The 18,408-nt window shown below is 37.6% G+C and overlaps 3 protein-coding genes across 4 annotated transcripts; 2 read left to right on the top strand and 1 right to left on the bottom strand.

Moving 5' to 3' along the window:
* The first annotated feature begins 1,732 nt into the window (after positions 1-1,732).
* Positions 1,733-18,408, top strand: LOC131313290 (glutamate receptor 2.7-like). Its single transcript, XM_058341526.1, has 4 exons — positions 1,733-2,127; positions 16,294-16,600; positions 17,268-17,638; positions 17,767-18,408. Exons 1-4 carry the CDS (start codon positions 1,792-1,794, stop codon positions 18,193-18,195), a joined length of 1,443 nt encoding a protein of 480 aa, XP_058197509.1. The 5' UTR covers positions 1,733-1,791; the 3' UTR covers positions 18,196-18,408.
* Positions 4,306-6,909, top strand: LOC131313287 (protein FAR1-RELATED SEQUENCE 5-like). Its single transcript, XM_058341521.1, has 2 exons — positions 4,306-6,514; positions 6,631-6,909. Exons 1-2 carry the CDS (start codon positions 4,338-4,340, stop codon positions 6,755-6,757), a joined length of 2,304 nt encoding a protein of 767 aa, XP_058197504.1. The 5' UTR covers positions 4,306-4,337; the 3' UTR covers positions 6,758-6,909.
* Positions 9,931-14,469, bottom strand: LOC131313285 (uncharacterized). Of its 2 annotated transcripts, none has more exons than XM_058341517.1 (14): positions 14,421-14,469; positions 13,937-14,022; positions 13,242-13,847; positions 12,997-13,131; positions 12,013-12,900; positions 11,860-11,916; positions 11,655-11,764; positions 11,490-11,574; positions 10,946-11,041; positions 10,765-10,869; positions 10,547-10,684; positions 10,363-10,472; positions 10,208-10,274; positions 9,931-10,128 (listed from the first exon to the last, which is right to left on the bottom strand). In XM_058341517.1, exons 1-14 carry the CDS (start codon positions 14,431-14,433, stop codon positions 9,982-9,984), a joined length of 2,643 nt encoding a protein of 880 aa, XP_058197500.1. In that variant the 5' UTR covers positions 14,434-14,469; the 3' UTR covers positions 9,931-9,981. The 2 variants fall into 2 exon arrangements, with proteins under 2 accessions (XP_058197500.1, XP_058197501.1); XM_058341518.1 differs by having other exon boundaries at positions 11,655-11,761.

Raw genomic sequence — 18,408 nt, 5'->3', positions numbered from 1 at the left:
TTGATATTCACGGGAAGGAGTTATTCAAAAAAACTTAGACATTTGAAAACAATATTGCCGATAGAAGTAACAAAATCGATGGACATCCTTGATTTTATAAAGTCTTATTGGAAAGATGGCAGTTTCCAAATGATTTGGATTGCTTATCAGATTTTGTTGACTATTCCGATCATAGTTGCTTTGGCTGAGAGGATATTTTCAAAGTTGAAGTTGATAAAAACTTATCTTTAGACTAATATGTCACAGGAGAGATTAAGTGGATTGGCTATGATATTAATTGAAAATAAGTACTTGGATAAGTTAAAGTATGATGATTTAATAATAATTGAAGAATTTGCTTCAAAAAATGTAAAGAGAAGTTATTTTCTTTGAATAGGATCGTATTAATCATAAAGCATTATACTCGGGTGATGCAATTCAAGCTAAATGGACAATATAATCTTGTTTTTGTTCTTTTTTTTTTTTTTTTGCTTGTATGTCAAATTTTTTTTTTTTTTTGCTTGTATGTCAATTTTTTTTTTATTATACTTAACACTAGTGGGCAACCAAGCGGAAGATCGGGCTTGAGCAACCCAAAGGTCAGGGCCGGCACTGCCTAACATGGGCGGCGGGAGAGGGGGCGATCTTCCTTATGGAGTTTTTCTCTCCGTCGGCCTCCGATCGGAATCTATTTTCCCCTCCTTTCATCACTCTCCACCCTCATCCTCCCCTCACGCCTCCCGGTGCTTTGGCCTTCCCGGTTCCTCTACTGTCGGACCTCCTCCATATTCGCTGTTTGCCAATGACTAGTCTGATAGTGCGGTTCAGATGTGCGACTGTGGGTGCAGAGCTTTTTGTGCATGATTGGATCGGCGGAGTTGGAGATCTTTGTTGGTGGATGATGATGGCGAGGTTTTTTATTTTCTTGTTGGTTTGCGATTTTTTGCTTATTCTTCTTCCTTTTGTGGAGGTTTTTCTCTCCGGTTTCTTGCCATTAGCCTTTCTCTCGATTGGGATTCTCCTAATTGGGTTGTTTCTTGTTTTCGCAGGAAAAGATTTATTTGGTTTGAGGTATAGTCTGTGGAATGAATTCCCAAGTCTTGGTTACTTAGTCATTTGTCTAAGAACGAGTTTTCATCTTGATGTAATCTTTCATGGGAGTTATAATAATATCATTTGTTATCGTTTGGGAAAAAAAGAAGAAGGGGGCATTTCAGTGTTGAATTAGACATATATTCATGTCATATTGCAGTTTCACGTGCAAATCTGGACGGAAGAGTAACAAATTAAAAGTGCTAAGAGAAGCTAAATGATGGATTAAGAGGGCAATGCGAAAGATTTTCTCGATGAAGGGGGTAAAATGAAATGTGACACTCATCGGAGATTTTCTATTTTTGTTTTTTTGTCCCCCCGGGGCATACTGCTAAAGTCTTCTTGACTCAAAGTCATCGACTTTTGTTCTCGAGCATTAATTAGAATTTGAACTTTCATACAGGTAGAATTTCAGATTCCTTAAGTCCTAAGAATCCACCAAGAATTTTCCATCCTCGATCCTTTGTGCCACCGAAGTTAACTGTATCTCTGTTCCCATGTATTTTGGGTCTTTAGATTGTGCTAGATTTTTTTCGTAAAAAATTTGATGTGATCCAACGACTGGCAATGCATTTCGTTAGAGAGATACAGAGAATTTCAGTACAGAGGATATCACTCTTCGGAATTTCCAAACCCCTATATAAATGAAGAAGCACAAGGCCAATAATCAACTCACAAGTTAAGTTACGTACGACACTTGCAATTATTTGGAATCCCAAAATGCCTTCCCTCCGCTCTACCAGAAAACCAACCTTGTTCATCCCAATACTAGTACTGTTCATATCATTCCTTCTTACTCTCTCTCAAGTCTCTGTTGTTGAAGCTGATTGTACAGAACAGAATAATGACACATTGATAATTGGAGTTCCAGGCAGAGCCTCTTTTGAAAACTTTGTGAAGATAAGTAATTCTAAGAATCGAGACGAGAGGGATTACTCCGGTTTTTGCATTGAAGTTTTTCAAGAGGTTCGAAGGATATTGGGTTGGGAATGGCGTTATAAATTTGTGGAGTTCAATGGGACGTATGATGAATTAGTTGATAGTGTAGCCAACAAGGTAATCTATCTCTCTTCGACCATTTGAACATAGTTTTCATAATATCAACCTTGAATGAGTAATACTGATATGCATATGTAATGAGTTTCAATAATCTTGATGGTTCGAATTTTTGTTAAAATGTTATGAACTTCTATGCAAAATATTATGCAAATAAGGAGATTATGGACATGTTTGCGATAGCTGTAGATACAGATCTTAGATTTTAGCTTCGGATTCTGCTGCATATTTTAGATTTTAGTAGAAGCAGATAACGTGTTTACCATAACTGTGAAATTATGATTAAGTTACAGTAAAAACTAGTTATGTTTACTTCAAAAAGCTGAAAATCAGCTTTTATATAACTTAATATGTAAAATTTTATCTGAAAAGCTCCAAAAGTTACCAAAATCAAGCTTTGGAACGATGAGAATTTCATTTATTTTTTAGGTTTTCAAAATCTGTAAAATCCGAGAATCTATATCTAGAATTTTTGGTGATTTTGAAAATCTGGAAACTCAAAATCAGCAAAAATAAATTTTTGTAAACACTCACTATACCCGGTATTGTAGCACTTCTCTTTTATGTTCCTTTTTCAGTTTGGTTATAAGTTATAGATCCAGGAATGTTTATAGAGTAATCCATTCAAAATACTGGGTCAGTGACATTTCATATAAGAGATTCTTTGCTAACAAATCTCTCTATTAGTAACTATTTATTGAGAATGAGTTACCCAAAAAAATTTCTAGAACGAACCCCAAGTGCTTGTTATTCTCGCATGTTCAAATCTCTCGAAAGCCAAACATTCAAAACTTTTGGACCACTTTAGCATCTGCCCGGTCATTAACTACATTCAAGAGTCCAGAATTAGTTGAGGTCTAGCTTGGAGATCCAATTATCAAAGAAGAAAAACTATCGAAAATGATGTGCTACAGATCAAGTAGGACTGAATTACTTCTTCATTATACATTTCTGGTTCCTTTAATTTCTTTTTTAACACATGCTCTGTGTACATGTGCATATAAACATGAGAAGTGCTACAATACACACCCTTTATTTGGGTGTGTATCATATGCACCCTTTTTGATTACCATTAGATGCTTGAGAAATGATCTGGACCCTTTAAAATGTTACGATAGGTTAATAACAAAAAACTTGTTACCAGTGCAACAGGTAAACCTTGTAAATTAACCAAAATGGAAAGAAAATCCCGTCTCTCACTTTTTTCCCAACCAGCGTATCTCTTTCTTTTCCTTCGACGAAACCAGACCTATTAGTCCGCCGTTCGCCCTCCCTCATCCCAGTTCGTCAGTCGTGGTCACTCCTCCTTGTCCATCATCGTCGCTTCTCTCAGGTATGAATATAATCTCTCTCTCTCTCTCTCTCTCTCTCTCTCTCTCTCTCTCTGTACACATACATATACATGTGTGTGTATACGCGTGTATCTGTGCATGTATTCAGAGATTTGAACGTATATTTGTTTGTGACGGAAGCCTAAACAGATTATGGGAGGTTCTAGTTGTTGGGCTACTGAATGTGTGTGCATACATGTATATCTGTACATGGATTCAGTGATTTGGGTATAAATTTGTTTATGAAAGAAGGTTAAATAGATTTTTTGGAAGGTTCTAGTTGTCGGGTTACTGAATGCATAGAAGTTACATGTAATGCTCACAAACTATTCGATAAAATGCCAATTAGATTGACTGAGTATTGTGAAATAATAATTGTAGAGTTCAAAATGAACAAAAAAATAGTAGTAAATTAAAAGTGAGGATTACTTGCATACAATTGTCTTCATTCAGTGTTTGCATTAATTCCTGAAAAAAAGAAAGTTTGGTTAGTTGTAAAATTGCTGGAGTTACAATTGACTGACTTTTTTGTGTTTGACATAATGCTTCTTGCAATTTTGATATTCATTCAAGTACCAAACGCACACGTGAAAACCAAATACATGTAATACATGATGGTGGTATTACTTTGGTCTATTTGGTGTCTAACCTTTTATTGGTATGTTCAAGAGGAACCAATCAAGTTGCTGCTCTATAATAGAAAACCCAAAGGGCAATAGAGTTACTGAAGTCAAATTCAATTTGTTTCAATTGGTATAGATCATGGTTAGGATAAAATTATTTGAATTGCAATAGATGAGAAACTCTCCCCCACCCAAATCATCAAAAAAGTAACCATTCTAAACATTGTCACTTGTGGGTTTTTTTTGTTTAGGTTTGATGGATCAATCCTCAAGTCGTACGAGCAAAGATGTCAATGTGAAAAATGATATGAATAAATTTCCTGAAGAAGAAGATGATCTAGGAGACTCAATTGAAGATGGTTGTGTTAATGGGAAACAAGGTTTAGATTCCCAAATAGGATTAGAAGGTTTGAATATGCTCACTGCAAGGGATGTTTTCAAAATGAAGTTTGATTCTGAGGAAAATGCGCATGCTTTTTACAATGCCTATGCTAAGGTAATGGGGTTTAGCATCCGAAAGGATAGAAAAAAGGTACGTAGGGAGAATGTGGTGGTGAGTAGAAAATGGGTATGCTCTAGGCAAGGAGTACGTGCAAAGAAATACTTGGAGCATGTTGATAGATTGAGAGCACCAAGGGCAGAAACTAGGGTTGGATGTAAAGCTGTCTTTCGTGTGCGCTATGATGTGAAAATGAGAGAATATATAGTGACTCACTTTGTAAGCGAACACAACCATCCCTTGGTCGCACCCCACTGTGTCCCTTTTCTTTGGTCACATAGGTCTGTAACAAGTGCTGACAAAGCCCAAACAAAAGCTATGCGTAATGTCGGCATTAGCACTGGCCAGATAATGGACCTTATGACCATTCAGTCTGGTGGTTTCGATAAGGTGGGTTTTGTTCGAAAAGATTTGCATAATACTGTTCAAGCTGACCGAAAAGTAGAACTCAAGGATGGGGATGCAGAGGTTATCTTGGGATACTTATCTGCTAAAGCTCTAGACGACCCAATGTTTTTTTACAAGTATGACGTCGATCATGAAAATTGTTTAGACAAACTGTTTTGGGCTGATTCAAGGTCTCGCCTAGACTATGTTGCATTCGGTGATGTACTTGTTTTTGACACTACTTATAGGACAAATGCATACAAAAAGCCATTTGTAATGCTTTGCGGCGTGAGTAACCATTACATGTCAATCATATTTGGTTGTGCTCTATTACCAAATGAGACTACAGAAACATACATGTGGGTTTTAGAAACATTAATGGAGGCCATGGATGGTAAAAAACCCATCTCAGTGGTGACAGATGGTGATAAAGCTATGCGTCAAGCCATCATAACTGTCATTCCAAACGCTAAGCATCGCTTGTGTACTTGGCATCTACAACGAAATGCTGTGTCAAATGTCCACAAACCCAAATTTCATGAGGATTTCAAGCGGTTGAAGTCATTAGAATGTGATAGGGATGAGTTTGACAAGGCTTGGGCTGTCTTGGTCAAACAATACAATATTGAAAACAATAGTTGGGTGGTAGAGGTCTATCGCAATCGTCATAAGTGGGCTGAGTCTTATCTTCGTGGACATTTCTTTGCCGGTATGAGCAGCAGTCAGCGTTGCGAAGGCATGCACGCTTATTTTAATAGGTTCCTAAAAGTGAGGCTTAGACTATATGAATTTGTTTGGCATTATGATAGGGCCATTGCTCGAATGCGTGTTAATGAGGCAGCCGCGGAGGGTGTAACAGAGAACAGTTTCCCGGTGTTGACAACGCAATTAAAGAAACTTGAGAAAAATGCAGCAGAGTTGTATACGAGGAAGATTTTTTTAAAGTTTCGGGCGGAAATGGAGCTAGAGGCCAAGTTTTATGTGAAGCAACAACTTGAAGAGGAGGATCATTATATCTATATTCTAGAACAGTACGCAACTGAAAATAAGTGGAGAGTTGAGTTTCATCCATTCGATGGCAGCATAAAATGCCCTTGCATGAAACTTGAGTCATTTGGGATACCTTGCTGCCACATAATTACTGTCATGAAATTTCAACAACTTGTATCTATCCCTATGAGTTGTGTGGTTCAGAGGTGGACTAGGAGTGCTAGGTCAAGCAATCCACAACCTAGTCTCACCAAAATTCCCAACCTACTGACACAAACCACACGATATGGCATATTGAGCTCATCATTCAATTTATTGTCCTATTATGCGTCGCACACGGACAAAGATTTTATGGAGGCGAGGGAAGCAGGTTTCCAAATGATGTCCGAGATGAAGAAGCGCTGGGAACTGAGAAATGCGGATAAGGGCGAGGAAAAAAATAGTGCCACCAAACTATTTGGGATTCGGGACCCCAAGGTAGTCAAGACAAAAGGCAATCCTGGGGGACCCTCTTCTGCCAGTAAACTCCCCACAGCAAGAAAATGTGGGAACTGCAGGTGTGGTGTTTTAGTAGCAAAGATTATGATGCTTTATGTCACTACTTGAGCAGTTTTTTTTTTTTTTTTATAGCTTCACTACTTCTAAGTGCAAAGCTCTTTGTTTGGTAACGCAGGAGCATTGGCCACACGAAGCGAACTTGTAAAAAAGTAAAAGCGAAGGAGAGGGAGGGTTGCGAAGAGCACTTTTCTGCATTCACAAATCCAGAGTTATTCCCCCATCAGGATGAAGACGGACGTTGACAAAACAGGGCAGGGAACTAGCAATGCATAAGTCCGTAGTCGTTGATCTAAGTTGGTTTGAATTGGAGGAACTTTAGGCAGAATTTTAGGGAACTAAGCCTTAACAATTTTGGGAACTGAGTTTCTTTATCTTTCTTTCTTTCTTTCTTTTTTTTTTCATTTTTTGTGTTTCATTTAGAATCATTTTCCCATGTTCAATGTTTCAGTGGATGCTAGTGGTACTTGGTTTCAATACTAGTCTTAAAAGTCTTGCTACTCATGGGTATATAAGCCTTTAACAATTTGATTATCTTATGTGTACGGTTCTGTGATTATATGAATGTTTGTTTAATAGCCCTCTTGGTGGCATTGGATGTGTAGTTAAATTTTTTGGCTAGTAAATTCTTTTTTTGCTTTGTTCAGTTCATCACACAGGTAATCAAAGATGCCAACCAAAAGAAAGGCAATAGTTAGTAAGAAGAAGCAGAAGAAGATTAAAACAATTGATGCCCCACTTGACCTAGGAAGGTTCAGATCAAGGGCTGTGACTGTTGAGAGGTTTGTTGACACGGATAAATTGGCTCGGACAGGTATTCCTAATTTGATCATAGACTCCAACCTTGAGAACTTAATGAAACAAAAAGGACAGGCAAATGTGGACATGGTCCGTGAGTTCTTCCACGGAATTATTAGACCGTATGACACAATCAACCACAAGATGGTGTCTGTTTTGAGGGGGGTGAAGGTGGAGTTTTCAGCGGATTCTATTGCAGAGTTCTTAAAGATTGATCGCCCTAACCCGTATGACGAAAGGCAATATCCCTTCTTGTCCGGCGTCAGGCTCCCAGATAAGCTTGAAATTGCGAAGGTGTTGTACATCAACGGGATTAAACCAACAGATGAGTGGTGTGTGCGTTTTCTCAAACCAGATGTCTCGGTGCTCCACGTCATGGTGTGGTACAATCTGGATCCTAGAGGAGTCAAGAATGCATTCAACTTGGAGAAAGCAAGAATGTTATACAAGATAATTAAGAAGGACCCTATTGATGTGGGAAAGATTATTTGGAAGGTTGTGGAGGTGGCTTCCAAGGCAGAGCATGCAACTGCTGCACTACCTTATGGTCTACTGATAACGGAAATTTTGCTTGAGAATGATGTGCCTGTTCGAGATGGTATAGAGGGAGATAGCTGGAAGCCTCAGATGAATGCAATAGCACGTGGCACCCTGGGTAAGACACAGGGCCAGAGTAGGAAACATCGTGCAGGCACTGATCCCGCTTCTTTGGAGAGCATTGCAGCGCGATTGGATGAGGCACTAGCCTTGATAAAAAAAATGCAGTCAGACCACAAGAAGGATATGAACAAGTTCAAGGCAGAGGTGAAGGAGATGCGAAAAGCCCTCCTTCACTGTGAAAATGATTCAAGCACTGATGAGAGCGAAGATGGAGCAGAGAGTGAAGATGGGACTGGGGGCAAAAATGAGGCGGAGAGTGATGATGGGACCGAGAAGGAAGAAGATGGAACCGAGGGTGAATGTGGAGATGATAGCGAAGATACAGATAACAATGAAGATGGAGATGAATAAACGGATACAAATTGTTGAACATCTAAGTTTTTTTATTATTCCTTTATGTTTTCAATGTTTTTGCAACCTTCTTTTGGATGGTTTAGGTATTTTGATCATTTTATAGGTCCTGTTAAGATGCAGTTTAGATGTTATTCCTGCCACTTTTTGTAAAGTTCTTCCTTGCTTGGATAGGTTTTCTGCAGTTTAGATGTCTTTCTAGTTATTTTTCTCCTGGCAATAACCTGTTAAGAATGGATCTGGTGTCTTAAAGTTCTATTTGTGAAGTTGGTTTTCTGCAGTTTAGAAATTCCAAGGGTTCAACCCCCATGTGCGAGTTATTGTTTCCACTGTGTATTTGGCATTTTTGCTTTCTTGCAGCTGCCAAAAGTTGCAGAATGCAAAATGAAAAGCACCCATTTCAATCCCTTTAATTTACGCTTTGCATGTCCTTTCCGTTGTTATTTAATACGTTTTGTGTTCGAATTCGTGCTAGCAGGTCTTGTAGACCATTGGAGGTGAAAAGTAGCAAATTGGAGGCTGCTAGATGCGACAAGGAGCAAAGAGTGAAAACCGAGAAGAAAAGGAGTCAAAACTGAGTTGCAGCGAGCTTGGTCCGGACCAACGTCGCTCTGGTCCAGACTAGAGCTCCACGATCACTTTCCCAGCTCGCAGCACTGCTGGTCTGGACGACCAATCTCTGGTCCAGACCAGAACCTCCTGAGCAAAATCCCAGTTCACAACAGCCTTGGTCTGGACGAGCTGTGCCTTGGTCCAGACCATCGGGACCGACGTTCTCCATTTATTTTTAAGCGTTTTATGTAATATTTAGGGCCCTAAGTATAAATACTCGCTAGAAACATTATTTTAGGCTATCTTATGTTTTGGCAACGGGAGAGAGAGGCAAGAATAACGTTAATAGAGATTTCTCCATGTTCTCCATGATTTCTCCATGTTCGCCATGGATTTGGGGTGTCCTTGACTTGGTATTTTGAGCCCAAGTAAAGCTCTTTTTCTGCTGCGTAGAGGTCGACGTTCGTGAATGACGCGGGGTGCCCTCCAGGAATCGGTTGTCCTACCCCAAGCTTGTTGTCTTCCTCTGTGACTCTGTGGACTAGCATGTGGGGATTTGATTGCACAGTGAGCAGCTCTTCCTGTCATGAACAAGATCTAAAGCAAATTTAGAGTCTTCTTTCTGTCATGTTTTTTTTTTGTTTTCTGGGTTCTGATTCCCGAAAACGTTGTATATTTTTGCTTGACAGAATCGTATGTGAAAAATGATGGAAAATCTTGGAGTGCTTTCAAACATTTCAATTTATCTAATTTCAGAAACGAAAAATTATTGCTTTGCACTTGGACCAATCTCGGCAATAATCACCAGTTCATGACACATCCAATATAGTTGGGCTAACTACAGACATAAACGTTTTGGCCTGTAAACAAATCACAATGAACTTGGAGCACCACGTGCCAATGCCACCCAGCAATTACCTACCAAAAAACATAACTGACCATTTACAATTTAAGTTTTTGCTACATAACATTCTGACATTGTGCATAACGAATGGTCCCTCGTAGATGTCTTCGCCAAACAACCTCGTAGATGTCTTTGCCAAACAAACATTGAACTTCACTCCAGAATTAAATTGTCCCTGACCAAAATTATATATTGTTAGTGTGATTACATTATCGGGACTAAGGAATATAATGTGGAGGATACCCACCTTAGCTTATACTTTTCAATTCTAACAGAAATCTCTGGCCACTTCAAGTTATTTGGATCTCTCACCAAGTCAACCAGCAACCTTAGCCTTTCTAGAGGATCAAACTATTAAACATTCAAAATAAAGATTTAACTATTTAAGCATTCATGACTATGAACAATTTTATTTTTACAAATATCTCACCCCTTGTACACCATTTGGCAATGGGATGCCCTGCATATGCTTTATGACAAACATCCCGCAATCATATCTTCATGAACATTGATGTAGGTTATACGTTAGCAAAAATCATAAGCAATAGGCCTACTTAAAAAATGAACAAGGAGCATTATCAATACGAGTTATCTTGGATAGGAGGATCTTCAAGTGTAATCCAATCAAACATAGTCACGTCAGCAACATAAAAGTGCCCATATTTTGTTTGAAGCATCAAATGCAGAGCATGAACCTGTATGTGGATGCCTAGTTAGACAAAAAACCCAAGGATACTAGTTAAAATAAATAATGTAATAAATCACTCACCAGTTTTATTGCCATTTGTTTTCGTTCACTGTTATCTCTGCAAGTTGGCAGGGAGTCAAGTAGATATATCTTTTGGTATACCATATCCAACTTTAAACAGAACCAATGTGTGTTCGCATCGTTCATTGGAATATATATCTTCCAATCACAAGACAAACAAAGAAGGGTCATGCATGATAATAAGGGGGGAAAAAAACTCATTTTGATTGATAGATTACCTCCTGACAAGCATGAATTTCTCCAGTATATTTAGTCTCACCGAAATAGCACTGTGCTAAAGGTGGGTACTCATCTTCACTGACTTCGTCATTAATAATCCTTTGCTACATACATATGTGAAAGTGATAAACCAATACCTTCAATGCCAAAATGGTAAACAACCTCTGAAAAATAACTCACCGAAATGTAAGTTGGCAAGTACCAAGTTGTGTGACACTTATCTTGATGTCTCTTCTTCTGCACACTTGTTAGTTGCACTGCCACAAGAGTAATAATCTACATAGCATGCAAAGAAATCACTACTAGAAAATTTTCGATAGGTGACGAAAAAGGTGGTGACGAAATTTACTATTTTACTATAGATGACGAAACAACAAAATTTTCGTCATCAAAAGTTACTATAGGTGACGAAAAATTTGTTTTTCGTCACCAAAAGTGACTTTCGGAGACAACCTATAGGTGACGATTGAAATAGTAAATTTCGTCACCTATAGCTTGTCTCCAAAAGTCACTTTTGGCGACAAAAAATAAATTTTTCGTCACCTATAGTAACTTTTGGTGACGAATTTTTTTCTTTTTCGTCAGCTATAGTAAAATAGTAAATTTCGTCACCACTTCTTTCGTCACCTATTGAAAATTTTCTAGTAGTGAATATTGATAAGGTGTAGGAAACAATATTGTAAAGTGGAATTTCATATGCAAACATGAAAAAGTAAACTCGTACAGAACTGTCTAACCAAACTCCCGGCTTTAATGAACACAAATCTCGACGGGTAGCAAGATCTATCGCAAAACTCACAATAGTTTCACTGCAGCAATTATCAATCAGGAATAAAGAAAAATTGTAATGGCACATCCAAGATTCTGCATAAATAATAACATATTTTACCTGAAGGAGAGGTCTCGATCTAGTTCTTTATCAAAACAATATGCCACAAGGACCTTCTCATCTGATGATAGAGGATGTGGAGGTATTGGCTTTGGCTGTGGAAGTGACTTCTTAAAATAAGGTGGAACAAAACAAAGGCAAAACAAGGTTAGGTAAATTCTATTAAGGGGCTCATAGTGGGTAATAACATCAAGAAAGAATTAACCTTAGGAATGGAGGGACCATTAAATGTTGCACAAAGTAAATCCAGTGCAGTGCTAATCTGATAAGAAATTGCAATGAGCAGCGAGTAAGTACCAACAAACATCATTTCTAATCATTTCAAATTAAACATCACTAACAAATGTACATAGTTTACCTTTTGGCATTTGACGTCGTCTGAATCAAGCTCAGATTCTTCATCCATATTTACCTTCGTTATGGTAGCCTTTTTATTGCCTTTCATCCTTTTCATCCCGATATCCAAAGGGATATAAGGTGAGCACAAATATTGACTTCGCTTCAACTCATTGGAAGGTCGAGTTTGTGGACGACCAATACCATTTTGAGAAAATGAATCAAATTCGACAAGTCGTGAAGAACACCTTCGAAGTTGTTTGGTTGGCTTTTTAATGCGTGGATTTTTTCGACTTGCAATTGGATCAACAATTTCAACATCTACACCGGCAGAAATTGTATTCAAATCCGTCATTCCAGAAGTTCTTGCTCTTTTCAGACCTTGGGCGGGTTGCTTTTTAACGAGGGACTTCACATTCACTTCCTCCACCGGTTGGAATGGAAGACAACTTTCATTAGTGTCGATGGATATAGTGACATCAGGCTTTTTTTTGGGCGCAAGGTTCACTTCTACCGGTTGGAGTGAAACAGTTTCTTTTCCAGAAACTTTATTGACCATTTGAGTTAAAAGTGACTTCATCCCAACGAGCTCAATCTCCACTTTTGCCATCCGATCGCCATCACAATGATTTTCAATGAATATCATCTTCATTTCTGTCATCTCTTTCTCAACTTTTGTCATCCGATTGTCGTCATAACGATATTGATCGAAGCTTTTCTTGAACTCAGCCAGCTCAAACTCAACTTTTGCTATCCGACTATCATTACAGATGCATGTGGTCTTTGGAGATGGTTGCTTATGTTCTTCAAAACCTTTGTCATTTGAAGATTCTTGGTTCTGTTCTTCAAAATTTGTGTTCTCAGGAGATGCTTGGTTCTGTTTTTCAATATGGGTGAACTTCATATACACCTAATTTTCAAAATACCATAAACAAGTTAGAATGGAAAATCAACAACCTACAAAGTGAAAAACCTACAAACCAAAATTGAACTAAGAGTGAAATACCTTCTTGTTTTGGTAATCTCCAAGCAGACTCATAGTACCACTTATTTCTACATCCCCCCAATGAGCCAAGGAAGGAGTTGATCGTGGACAAGGTGTGCATGTCTCCTTCGTCGTAACATGATCTAAGAAAAACAACTACCAAACAAGTAGAAATTTAGTGTTATTATCATAACTCATAACGATTTATACAATGAAACTAATTATACTCTACAAACACAGAGTTGGAAAAGATTTTAGTACCATACCACTAAAAGAAGCAAGCATCCGTTTGCCCTTAGATGACCTTTCTGCTTGCATTTTCTAACGCTGCCAATAAGGAAGTCAAGGGTTAGCTTTGCCCAATTACACTCCTTCATGGCTTCGACATTTTTAATAGCATGGAGATAGGATTTCTTGAGCGCAGGTTTTGTTGTTGGACATAAGAACGCACCTAACACGTAGAGGACAAATTTCATCTTGAAATCATCTCCAACACTTTTTGTTTCCTTTAGATAGTCTTTCAATCCCTTCAAAGGAATAGAGCCTTGAACTACTCCAACCATTTTACAGAGATCCATAAATCCTTCCCTTGACCCTTTGAGCTGTACGTCCTTACCCTCACATTGTATACCCAATACATTATGAACCTCAACCGGTGTAAGTAGAAGTTGTTGTCCATGAACATCCATTGAAGAACTTTCGGGATCGAAGTTTTTAATTAACCATCGAGTCAAGATGTGATCTTGTTTCATACATCTCAACCCCAGTAGGCCACCCAATCCAATCTCCCTAATAGCCTCACTTTGTTCAAGGCTTAATTTGCTTATTATCTTCACAATTGAACGTAGGGATATGCGGGCTTGAATATAATCCTGAACAAAAACACAATAAAAAGAACACTTCAAAGAAAAAATTGACTCAACGGGTAACGTGTTATAACAAATCCTTGCAAAAAAATTACCTTTTTATGTTTTGGAGTTGGTGAACCTTGAACCTTCTTACGTTCATCATGATCAAAACTTTCATCATCACCCAGAGGGTTACCTCCTTGTATATCCATTGACCCACCAGTCATGGCCCGATATGGACCATCTACTTTATGTTCTGCACTAGTGTCATTTTCAATAGTGTTATTTTCATAATCAAACATTGTGGGACAGTGAATGTATACATATATGACCTCATTCTTAGCAAACATTGCAAACATATCTCTCATAGCTACATCAGAATTTATCTTAATCATTGTTCCATTCTCATATATTGGTGGAAGCTTCAAGCTTTTGATATATAGGAGAGTTGTCAGGACACCCAATTTCATTTAAAACATCCAAACATTCGAAATAAGACAACTTATCCAGGTCTACTCAGAGATGCCCACCTCTCCACCATTGTAATAACTATTATTCATTACTTCACCCCATAATGAAGTCGTAAAGTAACATAACCATTAGGAGTCATGTGTGTACTGACATGCACAAAATTAGTCTGTAAAATATACGTAAAATTTGAGAAAAATTTATCAAACATTAGTCTGTATTCGTGTACTGATACACAGCGAGAGAGAAGAGAGAGAGACCTTCGTTGAACGGAATCACTGATTCCGATGATGATGGACGAAGCAAACCAATATCGTGGGTTAGAGTTATAGTCTACCCGACAAATCTGGGAATAGGGCAGATCAGTTGATGACTGTTGAGGGAAACGGCGAGGCGAACTCCGACGAGGCAAATTCTCCGTAGAGTTCTTCGTCTGATGAAAATGGCGCTGCAAGGCAGCGAGTGCTCCTGCCGTTAGCGTATTTCGGGGGAGCGTTCACCCGACGACAATTTTGTCTGCAACGAAAAGATTTATTTTAATTTTTTCTTAAGGAGTGCGAGGGGTTACCATAACTCAGTGCACTTGAGGTTTAAATTTTAAGTAACAGTTGGGCCATAAGTTTGGGCTGAAAGAAAAATTAGGCCCTATTTTATTTTTGAGAATTAATTTATGTTAAAAATAATTATTTTAATTTTTAAAAAATTTGAAGCTAAAATTATTTCAAGTGAAAATAATTTACTTCTTTAAAATAGGTTCTCGATAATTACTAAAAGAAAAAGATATTATCATTATCATAATCTAATAAAAAGTCAAGGCATTTTTTACACGATTTTTAAAGTGTTTCATATTTGTAGCCATTTTTTTTGAATTTTTTTGAAATACTATGATGTTTAATATTTTTCACAATATTTTTAATTGCATAGTAAACTTTCACATAAATAGTCTAACTAAAAGGAATAGAGAAGTCGATCATCTGTATTAATAAGTAGGAAATACTAACAAAAAAGTTAATATGGGTGATCAAAAGAGTGATGGTGACGAGATAAATTTACCAATACATTTTAGGTTATGTGTAAAAGACAATAATATTTAGGCCGTGCTATTTATTTTTTGGTCAATAGAACTACTAATGTTTTGTGAATTAGTGCAACCATCCGAATTACAAATAACTAATACTCGTATTTGATAATGTAATCGATTACAAGAGTTATCAATACCAATCAATTACGTAATTGAAACCGCAGAGAAATATAATCTATCATGTAATCAGTTATTTGTGTTATTCAGAACAATTGATTTTTCAATCTATTGCAATGTTGTTTTTAACTTATTTCGCAATTGATTAGAGAACTTACTGAGGCCCATCAATTAGCAAATTGATTGAGTAATAGACTTCACATTGTTATCCAATCGTACTCAATTCAATTATAAAATTGATTAGATTGTCTAATCGATTACATAATTGAACATAATTGAATTGATTACATATTCGATTATGATGTCCAATCGAATATGTAATCAATTACTATATATTTGATTATAATGTCTAATCAATTGAAAAATCAATTATAAAGTCTAATCGATTATGGAATTGAACATTCACATAATAGATTACATATTTGATTAACTACCGTTAAAAAAAAATTTTGATTGAGTAATTGATTGCACAATTGATTTTAGAAAAGTTATGAAATAGACTAAAATGTTACGATTCCGTAGTGAAAATGTTACGAACTGAAAATGTTACGATTCTAAAAATGTTACGAATCTGTTGCTAAAAAGTTACGATTCATTCGTAAAAGTTACGATATACACTAAAAGGTTATGAATCAAAAGTTACGAATTTTTGGTATAAAAGTTACGATAGGCCTAAAATGTTATGAATGACCGGTTCAGCAGGTAATTTTTAATGAGGTGGCACAATATGGACCACACAATAGGTGCATATGATATGCACCTTAAAGGGGTGTGTATTGAAGATTTCTCCTATAAACATGGAAGACTTATTGCGCTGCCGTAGGTGATATAACAATATTAGCAAAACGATCGAAGAAAGTGGAATTCACCGTACCGTTTACAGAGTCGGGCGTGTCAATGGTAGTGCCGGTGAAGCCCAGCCCGAAGGCGTGGATTTTCCTGGAGCCTTTCACTCTGGGAATGTGGTTGGCTACAGCGGCTGTTTTGGTCTACACTATGCTTATAGTTTGGTTCGTCGAACATCGGTCCAATCCAGATTTCAGTGGTCCGTGGAATGATCAACTCGGAAATGCTCTTTGGTTCACCTTCTCTTCACTCTTCCTTGCTCACAGTAAGTACATATATAACGAGATTAATTTCTATACGCGTGTAGCGTAAACATACGAGTTTACGCATATCCAATCAACGGTAACATACCATCAATTTATTACTCTCTCCGTTCCTTTTTAAATGTCCATTATTGTTTTGCGACCCATTTTCAATTGCCTATAACTCGCAATGTATATTATTAAAATTATGTAATATGAGCGGTTTTAAATGTTAGTCGAAGTGCGCGCAAGCTGACCAAAGAAATTCGGTTATAAAAAAATTTATTTGTAATGTGGGCGGTTTAAATGTTAGTGGCTCTCCGTGAGAAAAAGTGATAGTTGAGGGGGGTTCTCTGTGTACTTTCACCATATTTTTATAAAACAATGATTTTAAAAACATAAATATAATATACGTCGAGAGATGTAAGCTATTGAAAATGGCACGCAAAAATGTAGAGAACTTCTAAAAAAGGGGCAGAGGGAGGAAAAAATTTGTTATGGATACCGTTTTTAACTAAACCACTCCATTCTGTTAAGGTTTTTATTTGTAAGTATTTATTTTCTGTTTTACGAGACAGATTATTCTCTCACAATATATCACCTTTAATTTAAAAAATAAATACTTCTTTTAGTTGGCAGAACCGGGGTAACTATGCTCGGAAAGAAAAGTTTACCATGTTAATTATGCAGGGGAGAAGATTCAAAGCAACTATGCTCGGATTGTGGTGGTGGTGTGGCTTTTTCTGGCATTGGTCTTAACCCAAAGCTACACTGCTAACCTCACGTCGATGCTCACAATCTCAAGACTCCGACCAAAACTCTGGTCTCCATCAAAAGTCGGTTGTGATAAAAATACATTCATGCACAATTACGTTCGAGATGTGCTTAACTACAAGAATGTAAGTCTCATCAGCGATGGGGATGAGTATCTGCGAGAGTTTGAGGCCGACAATATCTCGACAGCGTTTCTTGAGATCCCTTATGCCGAAGTTTTTGTCAATAGACATTGCAGGAAATTTACCATCATTGGAACCACATACAAATTTGGAGGATTTGGCTTTGTGAGTATTGAACATGCACTAGTGTTTTTCTTTTTCTTTTCCTTTTATTTCATAGTACTTGATGACTACAAATAGGAACATGCACAAACCTCTAATACAAATATATCTTCATTCATGTTTCTCTGCAGATATTCCAAAAAGGTTCTTTGTTAGTTGTTAATATATCGGAAGCCATTCTCGAACTCTCAGAGGACGGGACTCTGAAAAAGCTAGAAGATAAGTGGTTAACTCCCAACAAAGTGTGTTTAAAATCTTATCAGAATATGACAGAGAGTACGACGGAGGAGAACGTTGATAGCTTGAGCCTCCGAAGCTTCTGGGGCCTATTCCTCTTTTCTGTTGGCATTTCGTCTGTTTGTTTTCTCCTATTCCTTGGGCACTTACTGAGGAACTACTGCCATCATCACTCATCTCAAGTGGCTGATGTGAATGCAAGTAATGAGAGCGTTTCAGTCAAGACGGTTAGAGTTGCACGTTACTTGATGAATGCCGAAATTAGAAGTCCATGGAGATCTCCATCCTCCCGTCGAGTAGGGCTTGAAACTGAAATGATCTAACGCGGATTGTGTCCGGTAGAGAGTACTGTAACCTTGTAATGAACAATGCTATCTGTCATCTCAAAGACTAAAAAGCCGTTATAGTAGACATCTATTTTGTACTGCAAATTCCTTTGTATCCATCAAAGCTGAGATTCAACTTGAAAACTATACATGTTGGATATTTTGCATATTTTAACGCGTATGGGCATATGGACGTCTTTGGGAGGCTCT

Source organism: Rhododendron vialii, chromosome 13a (genome assembly GCF_030253575.1).
Source record: "Rhododendron vialii isolate Sample 1 chromosome 13a, ASM3025357v1".
NCBI classification, from domain to species: domain Eukaryota; kingdom Viridiplantae; phylum Streptophyta; class Magnoliopsida; order Ericales; family Ericaceae; genus Rhododendron; species Rhododendron vialii.
This window is presented reverse-complemented; position numbering and strand designations above follow the sequence as displayed.

Coding starts and splice junctions, on each gene's coding strand:
- LOC131313290 (XM_058341526.1), top strand. CDS start 1,792: ATGCCTTCCCTCCGCTCTACCAGAAAACCAACCTTGTTCATCCCAATA. Junction 16,601..17,267: donor TTCACTCTTCCTTGCTCACA/GTAAGTACATAT, acceptor TTAATTATGCAG/GGGAGAAGATTCAAAGCAAC. Junction 17,639..17,766: donor AATTTGGAGGATTTGGCTTT/GTGAGTATTGAA, acceptor GTTTCTCTGCAG/ATATTCCAAAAAGGTTCTTT.
- LOC131313287 (XM_058341521.1), top strand. CDS start 4,338: ATGGATCAATCCTCAAGTCGTACGAGCAAAGATGTCAATGTGAAAAAT. Junction 6,515..6,630: donor AGAAAATGTGGGAACTGCAG/GTGTGGTGTTTT, acceptor TTGGTAACGCAG/GAGCATTGGCCACACGAAGC.
- LOC131313285 (XM_058341517.1), bottom strand. Junction 12,901..12,996: donor GAGATTACCAAAACAAGAAG/GTATTTCACTCT, acceptor TTTGAAAATTAG/GTGTATATGAAGTTCACCCA. Junction 11,042..11,489: donor GAGTTTGGTTAGACAGTTCT/GTACGAGTTTAC, acceptor CATGCTATGTAG/ATTATTACTCTTGTGGCAGT.